The sequence below is a fragment of the Camelina sativa genome, chromosome 2 (genome assembly GCF_030686135.1).
Source record: "Camelina sativa cultivar CO46 ecotype springtype chromosome 2, ASM3068613v1".
Taxonomy (NCBI): domain Eukaryota; kingdom Viridiplantae; phylum Streptophyta; class Magnoliopsida; order Brassicales; family Brassicaceae; genus Camelina; species Camelina sativa.
This window is the reverse complement of record NC_141881.1, coordinates 14,870,901-14,887,214: the sequence shown is the minus strand read 5'-3', so window position 1 is coordinate 14,887,214 and position 16,314 is coordinate 14,870,901. Positions and strand designations below refer to the sequence as shown.

General features: G+C 32.5%; 3 protein-coding genes and 1 pseudogene across 4 annotated transcripts; 2 read left to right on the top strand and 2 right to left on the bottom strand.

The window, feature by feature from the left end:
- Window positions 1–94: 94 nt before the first annotated feature.
- Window positions 95–1,840, bottom strand: LOC104718087 (cysteine-rich receptor-like protein kinase 45). The gene is made up of 6 exons (XM_010435764.2): window positions 1,667–1,840; window positions 1,483–1,580; window positions 1,193–1,403; window positions 871–1,108; window positions 634–772; window positions 95–555 (listed from the first exon to the last, which is right to left on the bottom strand). The coding sequence occupies exons 1-6, from the start codon at window positions 1,734–1,736 to the stop codon at window positions 247–249; spliced, it is 1,065 nt and encodes a 354-aa protein (XP_010434066.2). The 5' UTR covers window positions 1,737–1,840; the 3' UTR covers window positions 95–246.
- A 598-nt stretch (window positions 1,841–2,438) lies between these two features.
- LOC104718099 (agamous-like MADS-box protein AGL14) lies at window positions 2,439–6,884 on the bottom strand. Of its 2 annotated transcripts, none has more exons than XM_087483223.1 (8): window positions 6,284–6,884; window positions 5,873–6,076; window positions 3,718–3,796; window positions 3,376–3,437; window positions 3,181–3,280; window positions 3,004–3,045; window positions 2,858–2,899; window positions 2,439–2,713 (listed from the first exon to the last, which is right to left on the bottom strand). In XM_087483223.1, the coding sequence occupies exons 2-8, from the start codon at window positions 6,055–6,057 to the stop codon at window positions 2,558–2,560; spliced, it is 666 nt and encodes a 221-aa protein (XP_087339349.1). In that variant the 5' UTR covers window positions 6,058–6,076; window positions 6,284–6,884; the 3' UTR covers window positions 2,439–2,557. The 2 variants fall into 2 exon arrangements, with proteins under 2 accessions (XP_087339349.1, XP_087339353.1); XM_087483227.1 differs by having other exon boundaries at window positions 5,873–6,061; window positions 6,284–6,543.
- A 3,234-nt stretch (window positions 6,885–10,118) lies between these two features.
- On the top strand, window positions 10,119–11,823 carry LOC147948632 (uncharacterized). Its single transcript, XM_087467912.1, has 4 exons — window positions 10,119–10,687; window positions 10,785–10,917; window positions 11,001–11,288; window positions 11,692–11,823. Exons 1-4 carry the CDS (start codon window positions 10,119–10,121, stop codon window positions 11,821–11,823), a joined length of 1,122 nt encoding a protein of 373 aa, XP_087324038.1.
- Window positions 11,824–12,076: 253 nt separating this feature from the next.
- On the top strand, window positions 12,077–15,607 carry LOC147948631 (CENP-B homolog protein 2-like; annotated as a pseudogene).
- Window positions 15,608–16,314: the final 707 nt, after the last annotated feature.

The window sequence follows — 16,314 nt, the reverse complement described above, 5'->3', positions numbered from 1 at the left end:
TCAGTGGATTTAGTGAAACTGCTTATGTTGCTCAGATTGTTCTTTAGCAGATGATACGAGATCTGTCATTACTAAACAATAAAAAATAAAACAGTTTTGGATCGCTCTATCCTCTTTATACTTTTTATTTGATTACGGCACAAACACAAGAAAACAACGGCAAATTACATTAATCATTCTCATCCTAAACTCTCATTAATCGAGCATTCAAGCAGAGTTAATCTTATACTATCATGCTCAATCTCCTTAACGCGAAGATATAGGTGACATGACAGAGCTATGACCGGGAGATAGAGACGGTGACCAAGACAGATTTGTTTCTTCCTCTGCAAGAAATCGATTACCAATGAATGGTTCAGGCAAAGGCGTAGATGAACAACTAAACCAATGAAGAACTTTATCAATACTCGGCCTTGTCTCCGCATCCTCATCGATACATAACAAAGCAATGTGAATATATCTCAAGATTTCGCTTATCGAATCTTCTCTTTCTTCTTCTCTCATCATTTCATGGATCACATCGATGGCTTCTCCTCTGTTCCAGCATCCCATAACCTAAAAGAAGACAAGAACTACGATTAAGGAACAACTTAACCATCATACACAATTTTACATTAATATAAAAAAACTCACATATTCGATTAAAGAGTCTCCGTCCACAATCCAAACCTTCCTTCTGCTAATGATCGTCAAGATTGTAACTCCAAAGCCATAAACATCAGATTTGACAGAAACACGTCCGCTTCGCATATATACTGGATCTAAATACCCTCTGTAGATTATTTCAAAACATTTTATGTATCAGTATCAGTCTCTAAACATCTTCAAAACATTTCCCCTTCAAGTGTTATATCATAAAACTTCACTTACACGGTACCAACAATCTCAGTTGATTCAGCTTCGTTTCCACCTTGTTGCATCATCATTGCCAATTCAAATCCCATGATTTTCGGTTTTAGATTTGAATCTAATAGAATGTTTGCAGGTTTAATGTCGCGGTGAACGACCCACAACCCTGATTCTTCATGAAGGTAACGTAAACCACAAGCTATGCCTTGGATAATGTTTCGACACATCTCCCAACTTAGCTGAGAAGCTCTGTGTGGATCTGTAACACAAACATTATGACAAATGATGAGAGATTGAAACTAGACGTGATTTGGAAAGGATACTCTGTTTTAGACTGTCTAACCTAGTATAACACAATCAAGGCTCGAGTTAGGCATGAACTCATAAACAAGACAATAGTGGTCTCGTGTAGTGGAGAAACCAAGAAGATTGATCAGATTCTTGTGCCTAAGCTTTGACAAAAGATTAAGTTCATTATGAAACTGTCTATGAGTTCTAATTGAACTTTTAAGTAATATCTTCACTGCTATTTCTTGTCCACTTCGAAGCCTACCCTGAAAATAAAAACATATCTGTTTTTATTACAATCCCATGAAAAAAAAAAAAAAAATTAGTAAAGATTAAAGAGACAACCTTGTAAACAGAACCAAATCCTCCACGACCAATCACATCTGAGAACTCATTTGTTGCGGCTCTAATGGTGTCGAAGTCAAATTCGAAAACTGCATAATCTATTAGATAAACAAGTATAATTGATGGGTTATGTGTCAGATTTGAAAAAGATAATTGAAAAGATGAAACCATGTACAGTACATACTGTTTATCAACTCAGTAGACTTCTTCTTTCTTCGTCTGAAAACGGTATCAAGAAGCGAAGCAACGGCCATAGTGAAGAAGAAAACGAAGACGAAGATAAAACGAAAACGTAGACGAAGACGAAGACGGTGGTTCTTAGCAAACAAGTCACTGCAAATTTATTAGAGTTTCTAATAAAATATAACTTATTATACAAGTTGTTTCTTCAACTATTTGACTTTGTCAATATCGATCGAGTCAAGTCAGTTGACCTTGACTTCTATTATTCATTTTGGATTTTTGGGTTCTTCATTTTTTTTTTCTTTCTTTTTTTTTTTTTAAAGTACATAGTAATTTTCTTTTTCAAAATTACACCATATCCAAGACGTACGTGTTAACAAAGAACAACCATAGGAAAGCCAAATGAAAGCCAAATGATCCACCTTTTTCCCCTCAATGCCCGGAAAGCGATGATTTATATACGTGTCGACCCTCGACCAGAAAAAAATTGTGAAACCAACGTGAGGTTATTTGTGCAAAACACACTTGTATTAGTCCTTAATCCGGAGACATACAAAGCATTAAGAAATTTTTTTTGCCAAAAAGTTTAATATATTCTCGTTAACAACAAGGCGGAGAAGAGATGCATAAACATAAAAGGATTTAGTTGGGTTGAAAATGGTTTCCAACGATAGCCAATGAAGGCGGATGAACAACTAGAGTATTGTGACTTTTATTTTGGGTTATCAAAGTTGTAAGAGGATACCAAAAACAAAAAAAAAAAAATACGAAGCTAAATAAAGTAATTAACATCAAATTTTCTTCCAGGGAAAAGGATTTCCCTACGTACATAATATTTAGTGTTGTGAGATGTCAATTTTTCAAGGTAAAATGTATAACCATATACTATACGTTAGTTTGGAGGAGGAAACTTTTTGGAGTGTCGAGTCTCAGGAGGTCCAATGAACAAATCAGTCACCACTTCCATTTCATTGTCATCTATGTCCACTTCTTCAGTTGTTGTTGATGATGAAGTTCTTGCTACTATTCCTCTTCCTCCCATCTCACACTTCATTTCACACATTTCCTCAAAATTAAAACTCTCGTTTCGAAAAAAGAGATGATTTCATAATAATAGAATTAGAGAACAAATGATCAGTACGATAGTAGTTGTAGAGAAGCCGTATGTTATTACTTTAATATTAATACGTACCTTCTCCATCAGCATTTTATTTTCTGCAACGAGGTTCCTCTCCTAAAATATTGACAAGAAAACGAAAAATATGGTTTAACTATTTAATTAAGGAATACTGTATGTTTATATAGTACCTAGCCATTTGAAAAAGCTACAAGTGTTACCTTTTCTTTTAACTTCTCAATTTCTTCGCGTAATAATTGATACTGAAATAAAGAAGTCAAATAGCTATATGATCTAGTTTCTTGATAATAATATGATGAAACAATAATAATATGATGATAGGAGTAAACATTTTATTTTCATCTAAACAATGATATGATCACATTTATGTAAGTTACCTTTTTGGCTCTTATTTTCATTAAGCTTCGGTCCAACTGGTTCTCCAATTGTTGTAACTCTTCTATAGAAGATGCGTCAAGTCCTTCTCCCATCATTTTTCTGCAAATGTATTTATATATGTTAAATAGACACTTACAATGACTATATCATTTTCCATTCATAACTAAATATCCATAAATATTTTGAATCAAAACCTTGTCGAAATCTCCAAATGTTCGATCTTTCTCGCCAAGCCATAGGTTTCATCCTTCGATTGCTGTCAATAAGGTTTACTCATGTGAAATGCAAAACATATTTTCTCAAACATAAATTTGTAAATACAAAATTATTCTCATCCATGTTCGATTAATATATAAGGTATATATTTTTGGCATGTATATAGTATTTGATGGAAGTCGATATATATTTTATATTTAGGTGAGTTCTTAATAGGTATATTTTTCGTAAATGTAACTATGCATCTATAAAAGAGTTATTTTATTCAAATGGAAAAATAAACCATGATATACACTAGCAAATATAGAAAGTCCAATTACCTGTGAGTTATCATTTCTCTTATGGTTAGACCCAAGATCTTGTATTCGCTTCTGATATCTTTCTACTGTTTTTGGTATACTGAAAATTTCAAAACTCAAATCAGTATTTCAAAATCAACAAAAAAAAAAAAAATCAAACCAAAGGACATAATATTAAGAAGCAAAAGTCTAAGCTATATTTCTCAAACACTAATTATAAGACAAAAGTATTATATATGTAACATCGAATTTTTAAGGATATACATAACAATTTCATATATATATATATATATATATAATGTGATCTATTAAAAGTTATATCAATCTTCTGCTAATCTTTGGAATTAATGGAGTAAAAGAATCAATATATAACCAAAAGATAATAGTACATATCTAAAATGTTGAAAATTAATTCTAAGAGATCGTCTAGCTAGTCATGTGGATATGACTTAATTAAGTAATAAATAAGCTGGTTAACAGGTAGCTAATTGTGATATAAACTCCTCTCTGCTTACTTAAGAAGATTATCATTTGTTTTTTGTCTAATAAAGTATGTACATAAGATTAAATAATCATATAATTAGCATACAATGTAAATTATGGCTACACAAATATATAGTAATAAATATAGAAAGCATAGAAAGAATCAACATATTCTGATCTAGACACATGCTAATGACTCCTTCACTGTCATCACTGAGATAAAGAGTCCTTTGTACTCTGCGGGTGAAAAGTGTGGCAAATGCGTCTGTGTTACCACAATATACATACATAGATCTTATATCATGTACATAGATACATGCATCCACATATACACACATTCAAAATAATATAATATAAAATAGCAGAATAAACTATGGATCTAACTGGTATTACCGTATTAGTGGAATGGCAGAATATATAGTGGCGATGTAAAAAAAAAACGTTGCTATTTTTCAAATTTTCGATTTTGGTTTAGAAATTTATCTTTTCCCAAAAAGACACTGAAACGTTGGTCAGCTATTTATTGACCACTACATATAAAAATAAATTCAAATATAAAATAAAATTTGAAAAGGGACATAAATTTTTCACCAAAAATGTCATTGATTACCATTTTATTCTTGTAGTATTACATAGTATGGTCGAGTATGATAAATAGATAGTCATAATCATACCTGACTGTTAATGTAGATGTGTACATATAAATGAAATGTACATGATTTATATGCATCATATATAGTGCAATACTTAGCTTCCCGTGACATCAGAATACTCAAATCTAATCAGTATTGATTAATTAGTGTAAACACCATTAATTCAAATTACAAGATATAACTAAATTCATGCATATATGTTGTGGGATATTTCTCCACATATGTGAATATAAGAAGTTTAACCCCATATAATTCAGAAAATAAACTTTGAAAATACATCAATTATATTCAAATATACGTACGTACACAATACATGTGCTTGAGTGTTATTATTATTATCTTTTTTTGACATCATGTGCTTGAGTGTTTTTTTTTTGTGTCAATAATGTGCTTGAGTGTTTGTACAGTAGTAACTGTTTGTAACTAGTATATGTATGCGTGTATCTGTGGATCTGTATGTGTGTGTAAGTTCTCCCTAAATTGTATAAACACACACACAAGAACAACATATAATATAGGAAACCTGTACACCTCTAAATAAGGAAATATTGTTTTCCCCAAATCTGGTTAAATATGAAAGTGAAAATGGAATCTAACTTTATTGTCTAATTTGAGTAAGAACACTGTGCTTAAACTTACTGCTACATGAACTATAGTTAAATATCATTTCAAGTTTTAAATATCATTCTTTTGTTTACTGGAATTTTTTGTCAGTTTGTCCGAACTATCTCATAACTATTTACAAACTTTATTTTGCATTTCCAAGATGAAACCATGTGCGAATCACGTTTAAATCTAGAATCCTAACTTTTCTATTTCTGATTCTTTCTCTTAAAAATCAAGAATCTTCATTTTAACACGCATAAACCAACCAGTATCAATCGATCGAGTCTAGGAAAAGGAAAAAAAATGATGGACAAACTAATTAATCATGGATTTCAGTAAATTATTCATATATGAAAATATCAATCCTGATGCATCGGATCAATATATAAGAAATGAGTATATACATAAAACGTATATAGATGTAGAAAATATACCTGGAGGAGCTAGAGAACTCATAGAGTTTGCCTCTAGGAGAGAAGATGATTAGGGCAACTTCAGCATCACAAAGGACTGATAATTCAAAGGCTTTCTTCAAAAGTCCATTTCTTCTCTTGGAGAAAGTCACTTGCCTGCTCGTTGCGTTCTCTATCCGCTTCATCTCTGTCTTTCCCCTCACCATTCTCCTAATTTAAGTAACCCTAATTCATAATCAGCACTTTAATTTTGAATTTTCCTTCTCTTTCCATGAAAAAAAGTTCTTGATTTCAGTAAAATTAGATGGAAGCTATATTATTGAATTTTATGTAGAAATCCACAGCAAACATGAAGAACAATAACAATTAAACAGAGAAAGATCAATAAGAAATTTAGCTAGGACAGAGTTGAGAAAGAAAAGAAAAGATTACCTTCTTTCTTTTTGTGTATGCTTTTTGGATGATTTGTGTCTCTAATTAAGAGAAAGATGAGCCAGAGAGAGAGTCTTTTAGGTAGAGTCGGCAAGAGAGAAATGGAGAATTCTTGGAAACCCTAAATTTATGAAATCAGGAGCCAATGAAAAAATATGTGAGAAAAAATCTTTAATTTATTCTTCTATCCGTAAAATGACAATCTACAATTTGGGGTTATATATTGGGTTATATATTTTATCCATTGTCATTTTTTCTATATACATATGATAGTCTATAACCCTAGACCAGAGTGCTTATTTAAAGTACATGGGTATTACTTAATTATAGAAACAGCATTACAAGATATCCATTCTTCTTTTGGTAAAAGTTTTAAATTACAAGAGCAAAAAATTTGGTGGAGAATATATTCCAAAAGATATATGGTTATTTTAATCGTTAGATGATATTTTGTTTTTCGTAGCGTTACATATATATATATATACAGTAGACTCTACAAAAGAAACTAGGCATTAAGATAATTTTATTTTTACGATGAATATAGATATACGAAAGTTTTTAATTAAGTTTGTTCTTGAAAAATAAACTTTAAAAGTGATTTGCTCAAGCACCAATTGCTAATATTTTGTTATTCCAAGTGATTATTTTTATACTATAATACAACCATGTACGTTATCACTGACCTCATCAGCGTAATAAGAAGACAACATGGATTTGTAAAGCTAACGGGTAAGATCAAGACACGTGTGCATTATTACCGACAACCTACAGTTCCGGTGTCTGTCAAAGTGAGTTAGTTAAGCTAATGCACTTAAAGACAGGCAGCAACCCTGTCGGTTGCAAGCTCCTCTCGGACAAGAATCTTCGTCACATTCGCCGTTTGATCTCAGTTTACCAGAAAACCATTTCGAGGAACATTTTTTTTTGGTATGAAGAGGAACATTTTTTTTGTAAACAATTTACTGACTATAATTTAAAAGAGTATACATTTATGAAAGAGTAATATCAACTGTTGAAAATGATAGACTTATAGTGATCGAATCTGAAGGTAAATATTTGTTTTGCATGAATACAAATAGTTTTAACGTTTCTATTATGCTCAGATATTGTATTTTATATATATATATATATATATATATTTGGATACGTGAATGTGACCATGTCTTAGTCATACTTAGGACTTACATAAAATAAAATGGTAGTATATAAAACCGTGTGGATTGTGAAATATAAACAAATTCCCAATAGAGAGGTGACGTTTAGCTCAGTTGCGACCATTTTCTCAGATGTGATACCACACAAATTAAGTCTGTTGAGTTAGTCACAAATGTGAGCAAACGCGATTTGTAAAAAAAAACACAAGCTATCATTTTAATACATATAATGCACAGATATATTCCAAATTAAAACTTCTTACTATTTCTGACATATATATTAAATCTCTGCAAATAGAGATGTTCGTTCGTACGAGCATTGTTATTAAAAACGAAACCACAATCTTATACGCGCCTGCAGTGATAATATAAACGAATAAAACAATGCTACGTTTTATGACTTCCGTACGAATTCACATGGCCACTCTTTATCTTCTCTTCTTTATTTGCACTCATGGTCATGGGTCATGGCATTAGCAACTCCCTTCCTTGATGCATTCCTAATTTCTCTACCCACTTCCTCATTTTTTTTACTTTATTCTTCTCTTTTTGGCCTAATTTATTATTTTTATACCGTAATTATTGTTCTACTAGCACTTAGCAGGTGCTTAGCCACTATTGGATGCCTTAATTTTTTCAACTAATTAGCATTTATTCTGATTCATCTTTTTAAATCTCGGTTACAGGTGTTGCACGCTGTGAGGACCACAAGCCTTTGCCCACAACATGTTATTGTTTTGTTTTTGCTATAAAAATGATTTGGGGAATCCATATTTTATTGGTTAGGCTTAATGGCTTTGTTTTCTTATGTAAACATATCTCAGCTTTAAGTTGTAAATTATACGTCATTTTTTTTTTTGGATCAATTACAGAAATAAGCATTATTTTCTAGATTCTTATGAATTTAGGACTGATTGTCCAGACTTGCAGAAATAGGCCTTTTATTTTACAAATATTGACAAAATTGCCCCTCTATTCTCTCGCCTCTCAGCCAATTTTTTCTCAGATTCTCAATCTTTCCATCTACCGTGACTGTTTAGATTTCTCCGGCGGGATGCGATGGCTAAAAACAAGAAGCTGAGTACGACTGTCCTCCTCCATAGTTTCCTGGTTCAGTTATGGAATTCTCAATTGGTTGGTTTCTACCCAAGTCCGCTGGTTTCTCAATCGGTTTGAAAAATCCTTTAATGGGAAAAACATTAATTGAAATCGTGAATTCAATCGATTCCAACTCGATTAAGCAAAAACGAGAAGAGAGCAAAGCATAAACAAAAAAAAAATTTGAGTTATTGGTTAAGAATTGGAGATGAACTGAAGATTTTGATTTCTATTTAAAAGCATAAACAAAAAAAAATTTGAGTAAATAATTTAGGGGAAAATAGAAATTCATTCTTACTTGATTCTATCAATGGTTAAAATTGATCCTCTAGGGTTCCCTCTACATCATCCCTCTTAGGGTTTAGTTTTTTTTATTCAAGACATTAGCTTCATCGGAAGAAATTTTTTTTGATAGCAAATATCAAAGATGTTTTTGAATCGACGAAAGAGATAGGTGTTAATGCACTACAAGAAAACAGGTGATTTACGACTACGTTTGGCGACTAAAAGCGTAGTCGCCAAATTAAGCGACTATTTGCCTACTATCTTACGACTATTTTACAACTGCGTAACATTAGTCGTAACTCAGACGTTATTTGCCGACCAAATACAATAGTCGGTATTGTAGTCATTGAATGACGACCATTATACGACTAAGTGGGAAGAACTTAATTTTGTTGTATCAAAGCAGCTAATTTGGCGACTACGTAGCAACTATTTCTAATAGTCGGTAATTTGGCTACTAAGTAGTGACTAATATTTTGGCATTCTTCACATATATAGAAACTATACATACATGCATCATGTTGTGGCATTCTCATATTAATCTCATTTTCAAAGGCACAAACAAAATATATGTAAGTAATATCAATTTTTTTATGCTTGCTTTACCATATCTATACTTATTATTAATTATTAATTGTTAATTGTTTTAGACTTGAGCTTTTGTTTTCCATTAGTACATTTGTGAATTGGTTGCAAAGTGAAAAATTACCTATGAAAGGTGAAGCTCAAGAAAATGTATATGAATCAGTAGGTATGATCTTTTAAAATTAGTATCTTCATTTATGCTAAGTCATAAAATGTAATTTTAATTTAAAAATAGAAAATGTAATTTTTGTTATAGTAAGTATATATGTAAATAATGTTTGTAAATTTAAAGTGATCAGTATATTATTAGTGTATATATAAGTAGCAGATTTCAAATAATATGTAAACTAAACTAAATTATATGTTTCTCTAAAATTAAATATGGCTACAGATTCGCGACTAATAAGTGATTAACTACATAATATTGGGTTTAAACATGTTTATTACGTGTTGGACCAGGTTTTGGACTACAGGCGAAGCCCAATTTGTTAAAATAAAATCACATACCAACTCATAAGCGACTAATAAGCGACTAATTTTAAAACATTTAGGGACTAAACAAGCCCGGGAATCCATTTACGCGGTCCAGCCCATAAACAAGCGACCTAACCCTAATGCTCAAACCCTAATCTCTCATTTCTGATTTCTCACCGTTCTTCGCCGTTTCTCACAATCTCTCATCGACGCAATCGCCGATCTCTCAGTCTTCTACGATGAAGGTTAAGAAGTCTGGACGAAAGAGGAATGTCCCCAACGCTGCTCTCAGACCCGGTGGCTCGAACCCTAGGTCAAAGGTTCAAAAAGTCAATCCTCTACCGCCGCAGTACAACTTCACGCCGGCGGCTCACAATCCAATGCCTCAGACGCCTCAAGAACAAGTCCGCGTTTCCCCCCAACTATCGACGTCAGCCGGACCGCAGGTGAGAAACTATCCACCGCCACAGATCCTGTTTGAGAATTCCGTGAATCGAAGCCGAGAAGACCAACCGGCTAGGTCATTACCAGAAGTCCAAAATAATCCACCGGTTCAATCGAATCCTTTGCATGCTTCTGGGAGATCTCCAGGTCAGAACTCTCACGCTCATAGCCAAAGCCATCCGTCTTCTCAAGGTAACAACCAAAGCCATCCGTCCTCTCAAGGTAACAACTTCGAGGAGCCAGATCCAGTATTGCCGGAACTCCGGGAGGACACGTTGAGGGCTCTTAACGCCATACTCATGGTGCCGGACCGCGACAAATTTACCACCGTGCTCTCTCCGGAACCGAAGCCTAACACGACTTGGTGAGTAAACATGTTTTAATTCTATGTTGTCATACATGTGTTAGGGTGATATGTGATAGTTTTGTGAACTTGTCTGACTTGATTCTTATGTTTTGAGGTTTACTCGTGATGTCAAATCAAAACTGGTGCGGACGATTACAAAGGTTTTTACAAACAAATTTGATGGTCCATTCTACAATTGGTCATGTGTGCCTCCGGATAGAAGAGAAAGATACTTCCTTGAGTTTGCGGTATATTTTTCTGTCATATATCATTTATAGATAGGTTTTAATTGTTGCTTATCACTAACTTAATTCTATTTTTTCTGTCCTAGAAAACACACACTTGGGATCCATTCATAACAGGGACAGTGCAACATTTTTTCTATGAGATATGTCAACGCCGGATGAAGAACATGGTAAGCGACGTTAGGACTAGTCGAGTGAAACCTAAATGGATTGAGGGTGAACTCTGGAAAACAATGGTTGCGCAGTGGGATACTGAAGAAGCACAAGAAAGGAGTCGAATCTATTCCAATGCTCGTATGTCAGACCGTAATGGTCTCGGTCCACACTCGCATTTATTTGGGCCAACATCGTATCAACAAGTCAAACAAGGCTTGGTGAGTAACTTTAACTTATGTCTTAACCTTTCTTTTGTAACTTTAACTTATGTCTTTTGTAACTTTAACTTATGTTAATTTTCTTTTTTTTTTTGTTACGGGCGTGTTGGTGCGCCCTTGCCTCCCGTTCCCAAGCCTGCTCCTCCGGAATCGGTTGATTGACCGACGAGCTAGGCCCGGAACTGGTCGAATCTTCGACCATATCGGACGTATACATATTTCCTATGCTTGCTGGCTAAACAGAGTTGTCTTCCACACGTGCACTGAAACCAGTTTTTGTGCAACGTAGAAAGGGTCCTGATGTAGTGGGATCGTTCGGATTGTTACAACCTGTAGCAGATGGTTCGAAATTGATTCTAAAAGAACCTATTTCACCAAGTAGTGCTAATTTTTTCCTTTCCAGGAAGAGAAACTTGGGAGACCGGTGAGTATTGGTGAGGTTTTCAGGCCAAGCGACCATGACGGTGATGATAGGAGATCGGAGACGCGACGGGTGTTGGTTGCAAGCGGTGAGATGGTTTTTCAGCAAGCGTAAAGAAGATAAGGGTATAATGGTCTATTTGATTCTCTAGAAAGGCCTACTTCTGCAAGTCCGGATAGAAATACCTTTTTTCAAAGTTTGAACCCAAAAAAAACCCAATTCTATAAATATCCCTTTTTTTTTTTACATCTTTAAGTTGTAAACTTAAACAATTCGTAGTTGTATTTTTTTAAGAGATACTTTTTTTTTGTTCTATAATGAGCTTTTATTTCATCGACAAAGTTGAATTAATTAGTGTAATTTTTTCATGTCAGAAGAGTCAGCAAACCCTGATTTCGACCTTCGTGTGGGAGGTTAGAAAATCAAAATGTGGTTTTGGTTTGGACCACTATGAAAATGTGATGACTTTGGACCACTATGCCAGATAGGTATGAATAAATGAGTCTTTTTATTAGACTATATTTATAAATCTGTTAGCAAGTAAAGCTTTCGTATAAAAAAAAATATCATGTAAATTCATTTATTTATCTTTTACTTTTATGATTAGTAACGTGTTTATTGACGTGTACTCCCTCCGATCGTGAATATATATCGTTTTACAAGTTTCACACAAATTAAGGAGGTTTGTGTAAAGACTATTGTAACCTCCTTAATTTGTGTCTAATCATTATTTAGTCAAATATTGCTGCTGATCCCAATCTTCTTTATTCTTAATAATTTAATAAGTGCACAAGTTCGCATGCAGCCATGGAAACGTATTTATATACGTAGTTATTGTTTGTAGTCAAAATTATGTGTTTTTGATATGCAAATAAAGTAATACACGTAACAAATAAGATTTTGTTGTTAAAATTCTTCTAAAAATTTGAAAATGGAGCCAAAACAAAAATTAAAATTAGTATTGGAGCCAAATCTGAAACTAGTCATCACTAATGATGCTTGTATATATATCCGTAAAAAAAGAAGCAATGATGGAAACTTTATATTGTGTCATACACGTAGAAAAACACATAAATATTAAATATAGTCAATTGTTAGCAATATCTAGAATCACTCATTGAACAACACATAGAATTCTGAACTTGTTGACTAAAAATAATAGAATGGTAAATAAGTCATTTTAGAGTGATACTTACATGGGTAAGTGAGAACGTCAGATATTTTGACAAAAAAAAAATCTAAAACGACAGATATTCACGATCGGAGGGAGTATTTGATTTCACATTTGTTTGATTTACTCTGGTTATTAGATGTCTCGTTGACAATTAAAGAAAGGCTGGTGCAGGAAAAAATTTCAAGATTATAATTAAGCATAAAAACAAAAAAAAAACTTAAAATGATATAACCACATATATGAATACTGGGACAAAAAAATATATGAGCACAAGTCTTTGATTGTTTTTTTTTTAATGTGGTTACTATGATACGTATAATAGATGAAATTGAACATATATGCTTTCATTGGAATTAAGAATTTAAACAAAATAATTTAACCAAAAATAATGTAACTCAAATTCTTTTTGTTGTTAAAGTTGCGGAATCCTAATTTGTGTCTTTGAGCTTAATTTGGTCTATTTATGTTATCTCCATTTCTTTTTTTCTTTATCAAACTGATAATTTTCATTAAAACTAAGTCTCACACTCACTCAAAAGAGGAGGCATTACAACCCAAATAAAGGGGAAATAAAAGATAACAAGGCAAGAAGTGCCCATACAAACTCCAGAAGAGTGTAAACTAAGGGCAAGAAACAGTTTTCTCCATTCCTTTAATAATACAGGACAACCACACCAAAAAACTTTCGTATTAATGGGGTAGTTGTGTACTTGGTAGTAAATTAGTAACAAGAAGCCGCATAACTGTTTCCTAATCGAGAATCAGTACCATATACAGTAAAACTTCTATAAATTAATAATGTGGGGACTTTGAAATTTTATTAATTTATAATGATATAATTTATCTATAAATTAATAATTATTAATTTATCGTATAAATTAATAAATAATAATTTATAGAAATATTTATACAAAATACAATATTATTCATTACGTTAACTTTTAAAATATTTCTAAATGTAAATTTGGAATTTTTTCCTTAAAATTATATACTTTTTTAGAATTTTTCTTTATTTAAAATTCCTTATACTTTGATATAACATATTCAATTATGTTAACTTTCATATTTCTATAGAAGCTGTGTCTTTATTTGTAGACACGAACGTGAACGTACGAGCTACTCTCGTCTACTATTTTTTTTCTTCATACAAAATTTTAGTTATAGCTTCTCATCTAAAAGGTGTTGCAAAAGCAACCATGACAGACCAAATACGCAAAGAGTTATGTGAGTACAAAAGAGATCATACCAAATGTATTCAAAATGAGTTGCAATTGTGGATTCAAGAAAAATTACAAATACGAGTTAGCCAAGGTACAATCTCAAACACACTCAAACGATCAGATAAATATTTTTCCACCAATCTGGAATCCAGAAAAGATATCAAACGTCAAAACCAGCAAAATATCCAGAGATGGAGAAAGTTCTTTTTGAATGGTTTCTTCAATACCAAGATCGTGTGAATATGACCGGATAATTAATTTTAGAGAAGGCAAAAAAAACTATGAAACTTGTATACCCGGAACAAGATTTTGAGCACCAATTTTCTCAAGGCTGGCTTGAAAAATTCAAATTAGGACACTGTATCAAGTCATTTTGTCGGTTTGGAGAAAGCGGTTGAGTTGATGTTGAAGACATGGAAAAGAAGCTGGAAGATATAAGAGAAAAGATAGATAAGTTTTCTAAGAAAGATGTTTTTAATATGGATGAAACTGGTTTGTTTTATAGGTTACAAGCTGATCATTCTCTTGCTACAAAACAACTTGAAGGCAAAAACAAGACAAAGAAAAGTTAACGGTTGTTATTTGCTGTAATGAGGATGGGTCTGAAAAAATTCCCTTATGGATTATTGGAAAATATGCAAAGCCGCGCTGCTTCAAGAATGTCAACATGAATAACTTGAATTGTCATTATCGTGCCAACAAAAGAGCTTGGATGACAAGTGTAATTTTTGAAGAATATATTCGCTAGTTTGATCAGAGAATGCATGGTAGAAGGGTTTTGTTTGTGATAGAGAATTGCCCAGCACATCCAAGAAATATTGAAGGATTACCTAATGTTTAGTTGTTTTTCTTGCCACCTAACATGACGTCAAAAATCCAACCTTGTGATGCTGGAATAATAAGAGCTTTTAAAATGCATTATCGAAGGAGATTTTACCGTAAGGTTTTAGAAGGATATGAGTTGGGACAATCTGATCCAGCTAAGATCAATGTTTTGCATGCTATCAATTTTGCGGTCGCTGCTTGGACAACTAATGTTCATTGAGAGACAATAGCAAATTGTTTTCGACATTGTAAAATTCGTTCAAGGGATGTCGTATCAAGGAATTCAGAAGAGGAATCAGTTTGTGAAGATGGTATGCAGGAACTTGAAGTGGTGATTAATAATCTTGGATATCAATATAAAATGGATGTCAATAGTCTACTCAACTATCCAGGTGAAAATGATGCATGCTCAGAAGTTCAGAGTTTAGAAAAGATTGTGGCTTCTGTCATTAATGTTGATGAAGAAGCTGAAGACGATAATGTGGAAACTTTGGAACCAGTTACACGTAAAGAAGCAATTATCGCATATAGAACTCTTCACAATTTTTGGATGCAAATCGAGAAGACAACACCAGGAGTTTTTGATGCAATAAGAAAAATTAGAGATGAACTCCAACGAGATTCCAACTTCAAGAAAAGACAAACAACACTAGATTCATATTTTACAAAATTGCCTTAGTATTTATGCCTAAGATTTATGATTATTAATTTATGATATTATTGGGACTATATTTTACATGGAGATTTCAAAAAAAATTATTATCTTATTATCTTATTGAATTTTGTTATTTTTTATGCTGGCCCGACTTAGAACGAGCAAAATTTATTAATTTATAGTGTTTATTAATTTATAGAGTATTAATTTATAGAGGTTTTACTGTATAGTTTTGGTATAATTGAATGACTCCAAAGTCAAAAAACTAATATACTATTCGTTCTAGATCTAAGAAATGCAATATTGACTAAGATCATAGGTTAAAGCTTGATAAATATATTATTGATGTTTTTATTGAATTTTAAATTGTATTATAGTTTATACTATTTGTATTTTATAATTAAGACATGTTATTTTGTTATGTAACCAATATGCAATACATTTACTATGGAATTTGTGATTGCAAAATAGAGTGTTGATATTTTGAGTTCCTCATAAATCTTGAAGACAAGTTGAACATTATCCTTCTTCATATTGGGTGGCTTGCCTTTTTGTTATTTCTAGGTCTTATATTACAACTTACACATCAAGTGTTCTTGTTGCATTTGGATTATGGTATTCGCTTTCAAAGAAGACGTTGAGTGGTTGTGGGTTAGCTGGTCCAAATGATATAGGATAGATGCGTGTATAAAATCTGTCAAATTATTCATGAAAAGTAATATAAAAATTGG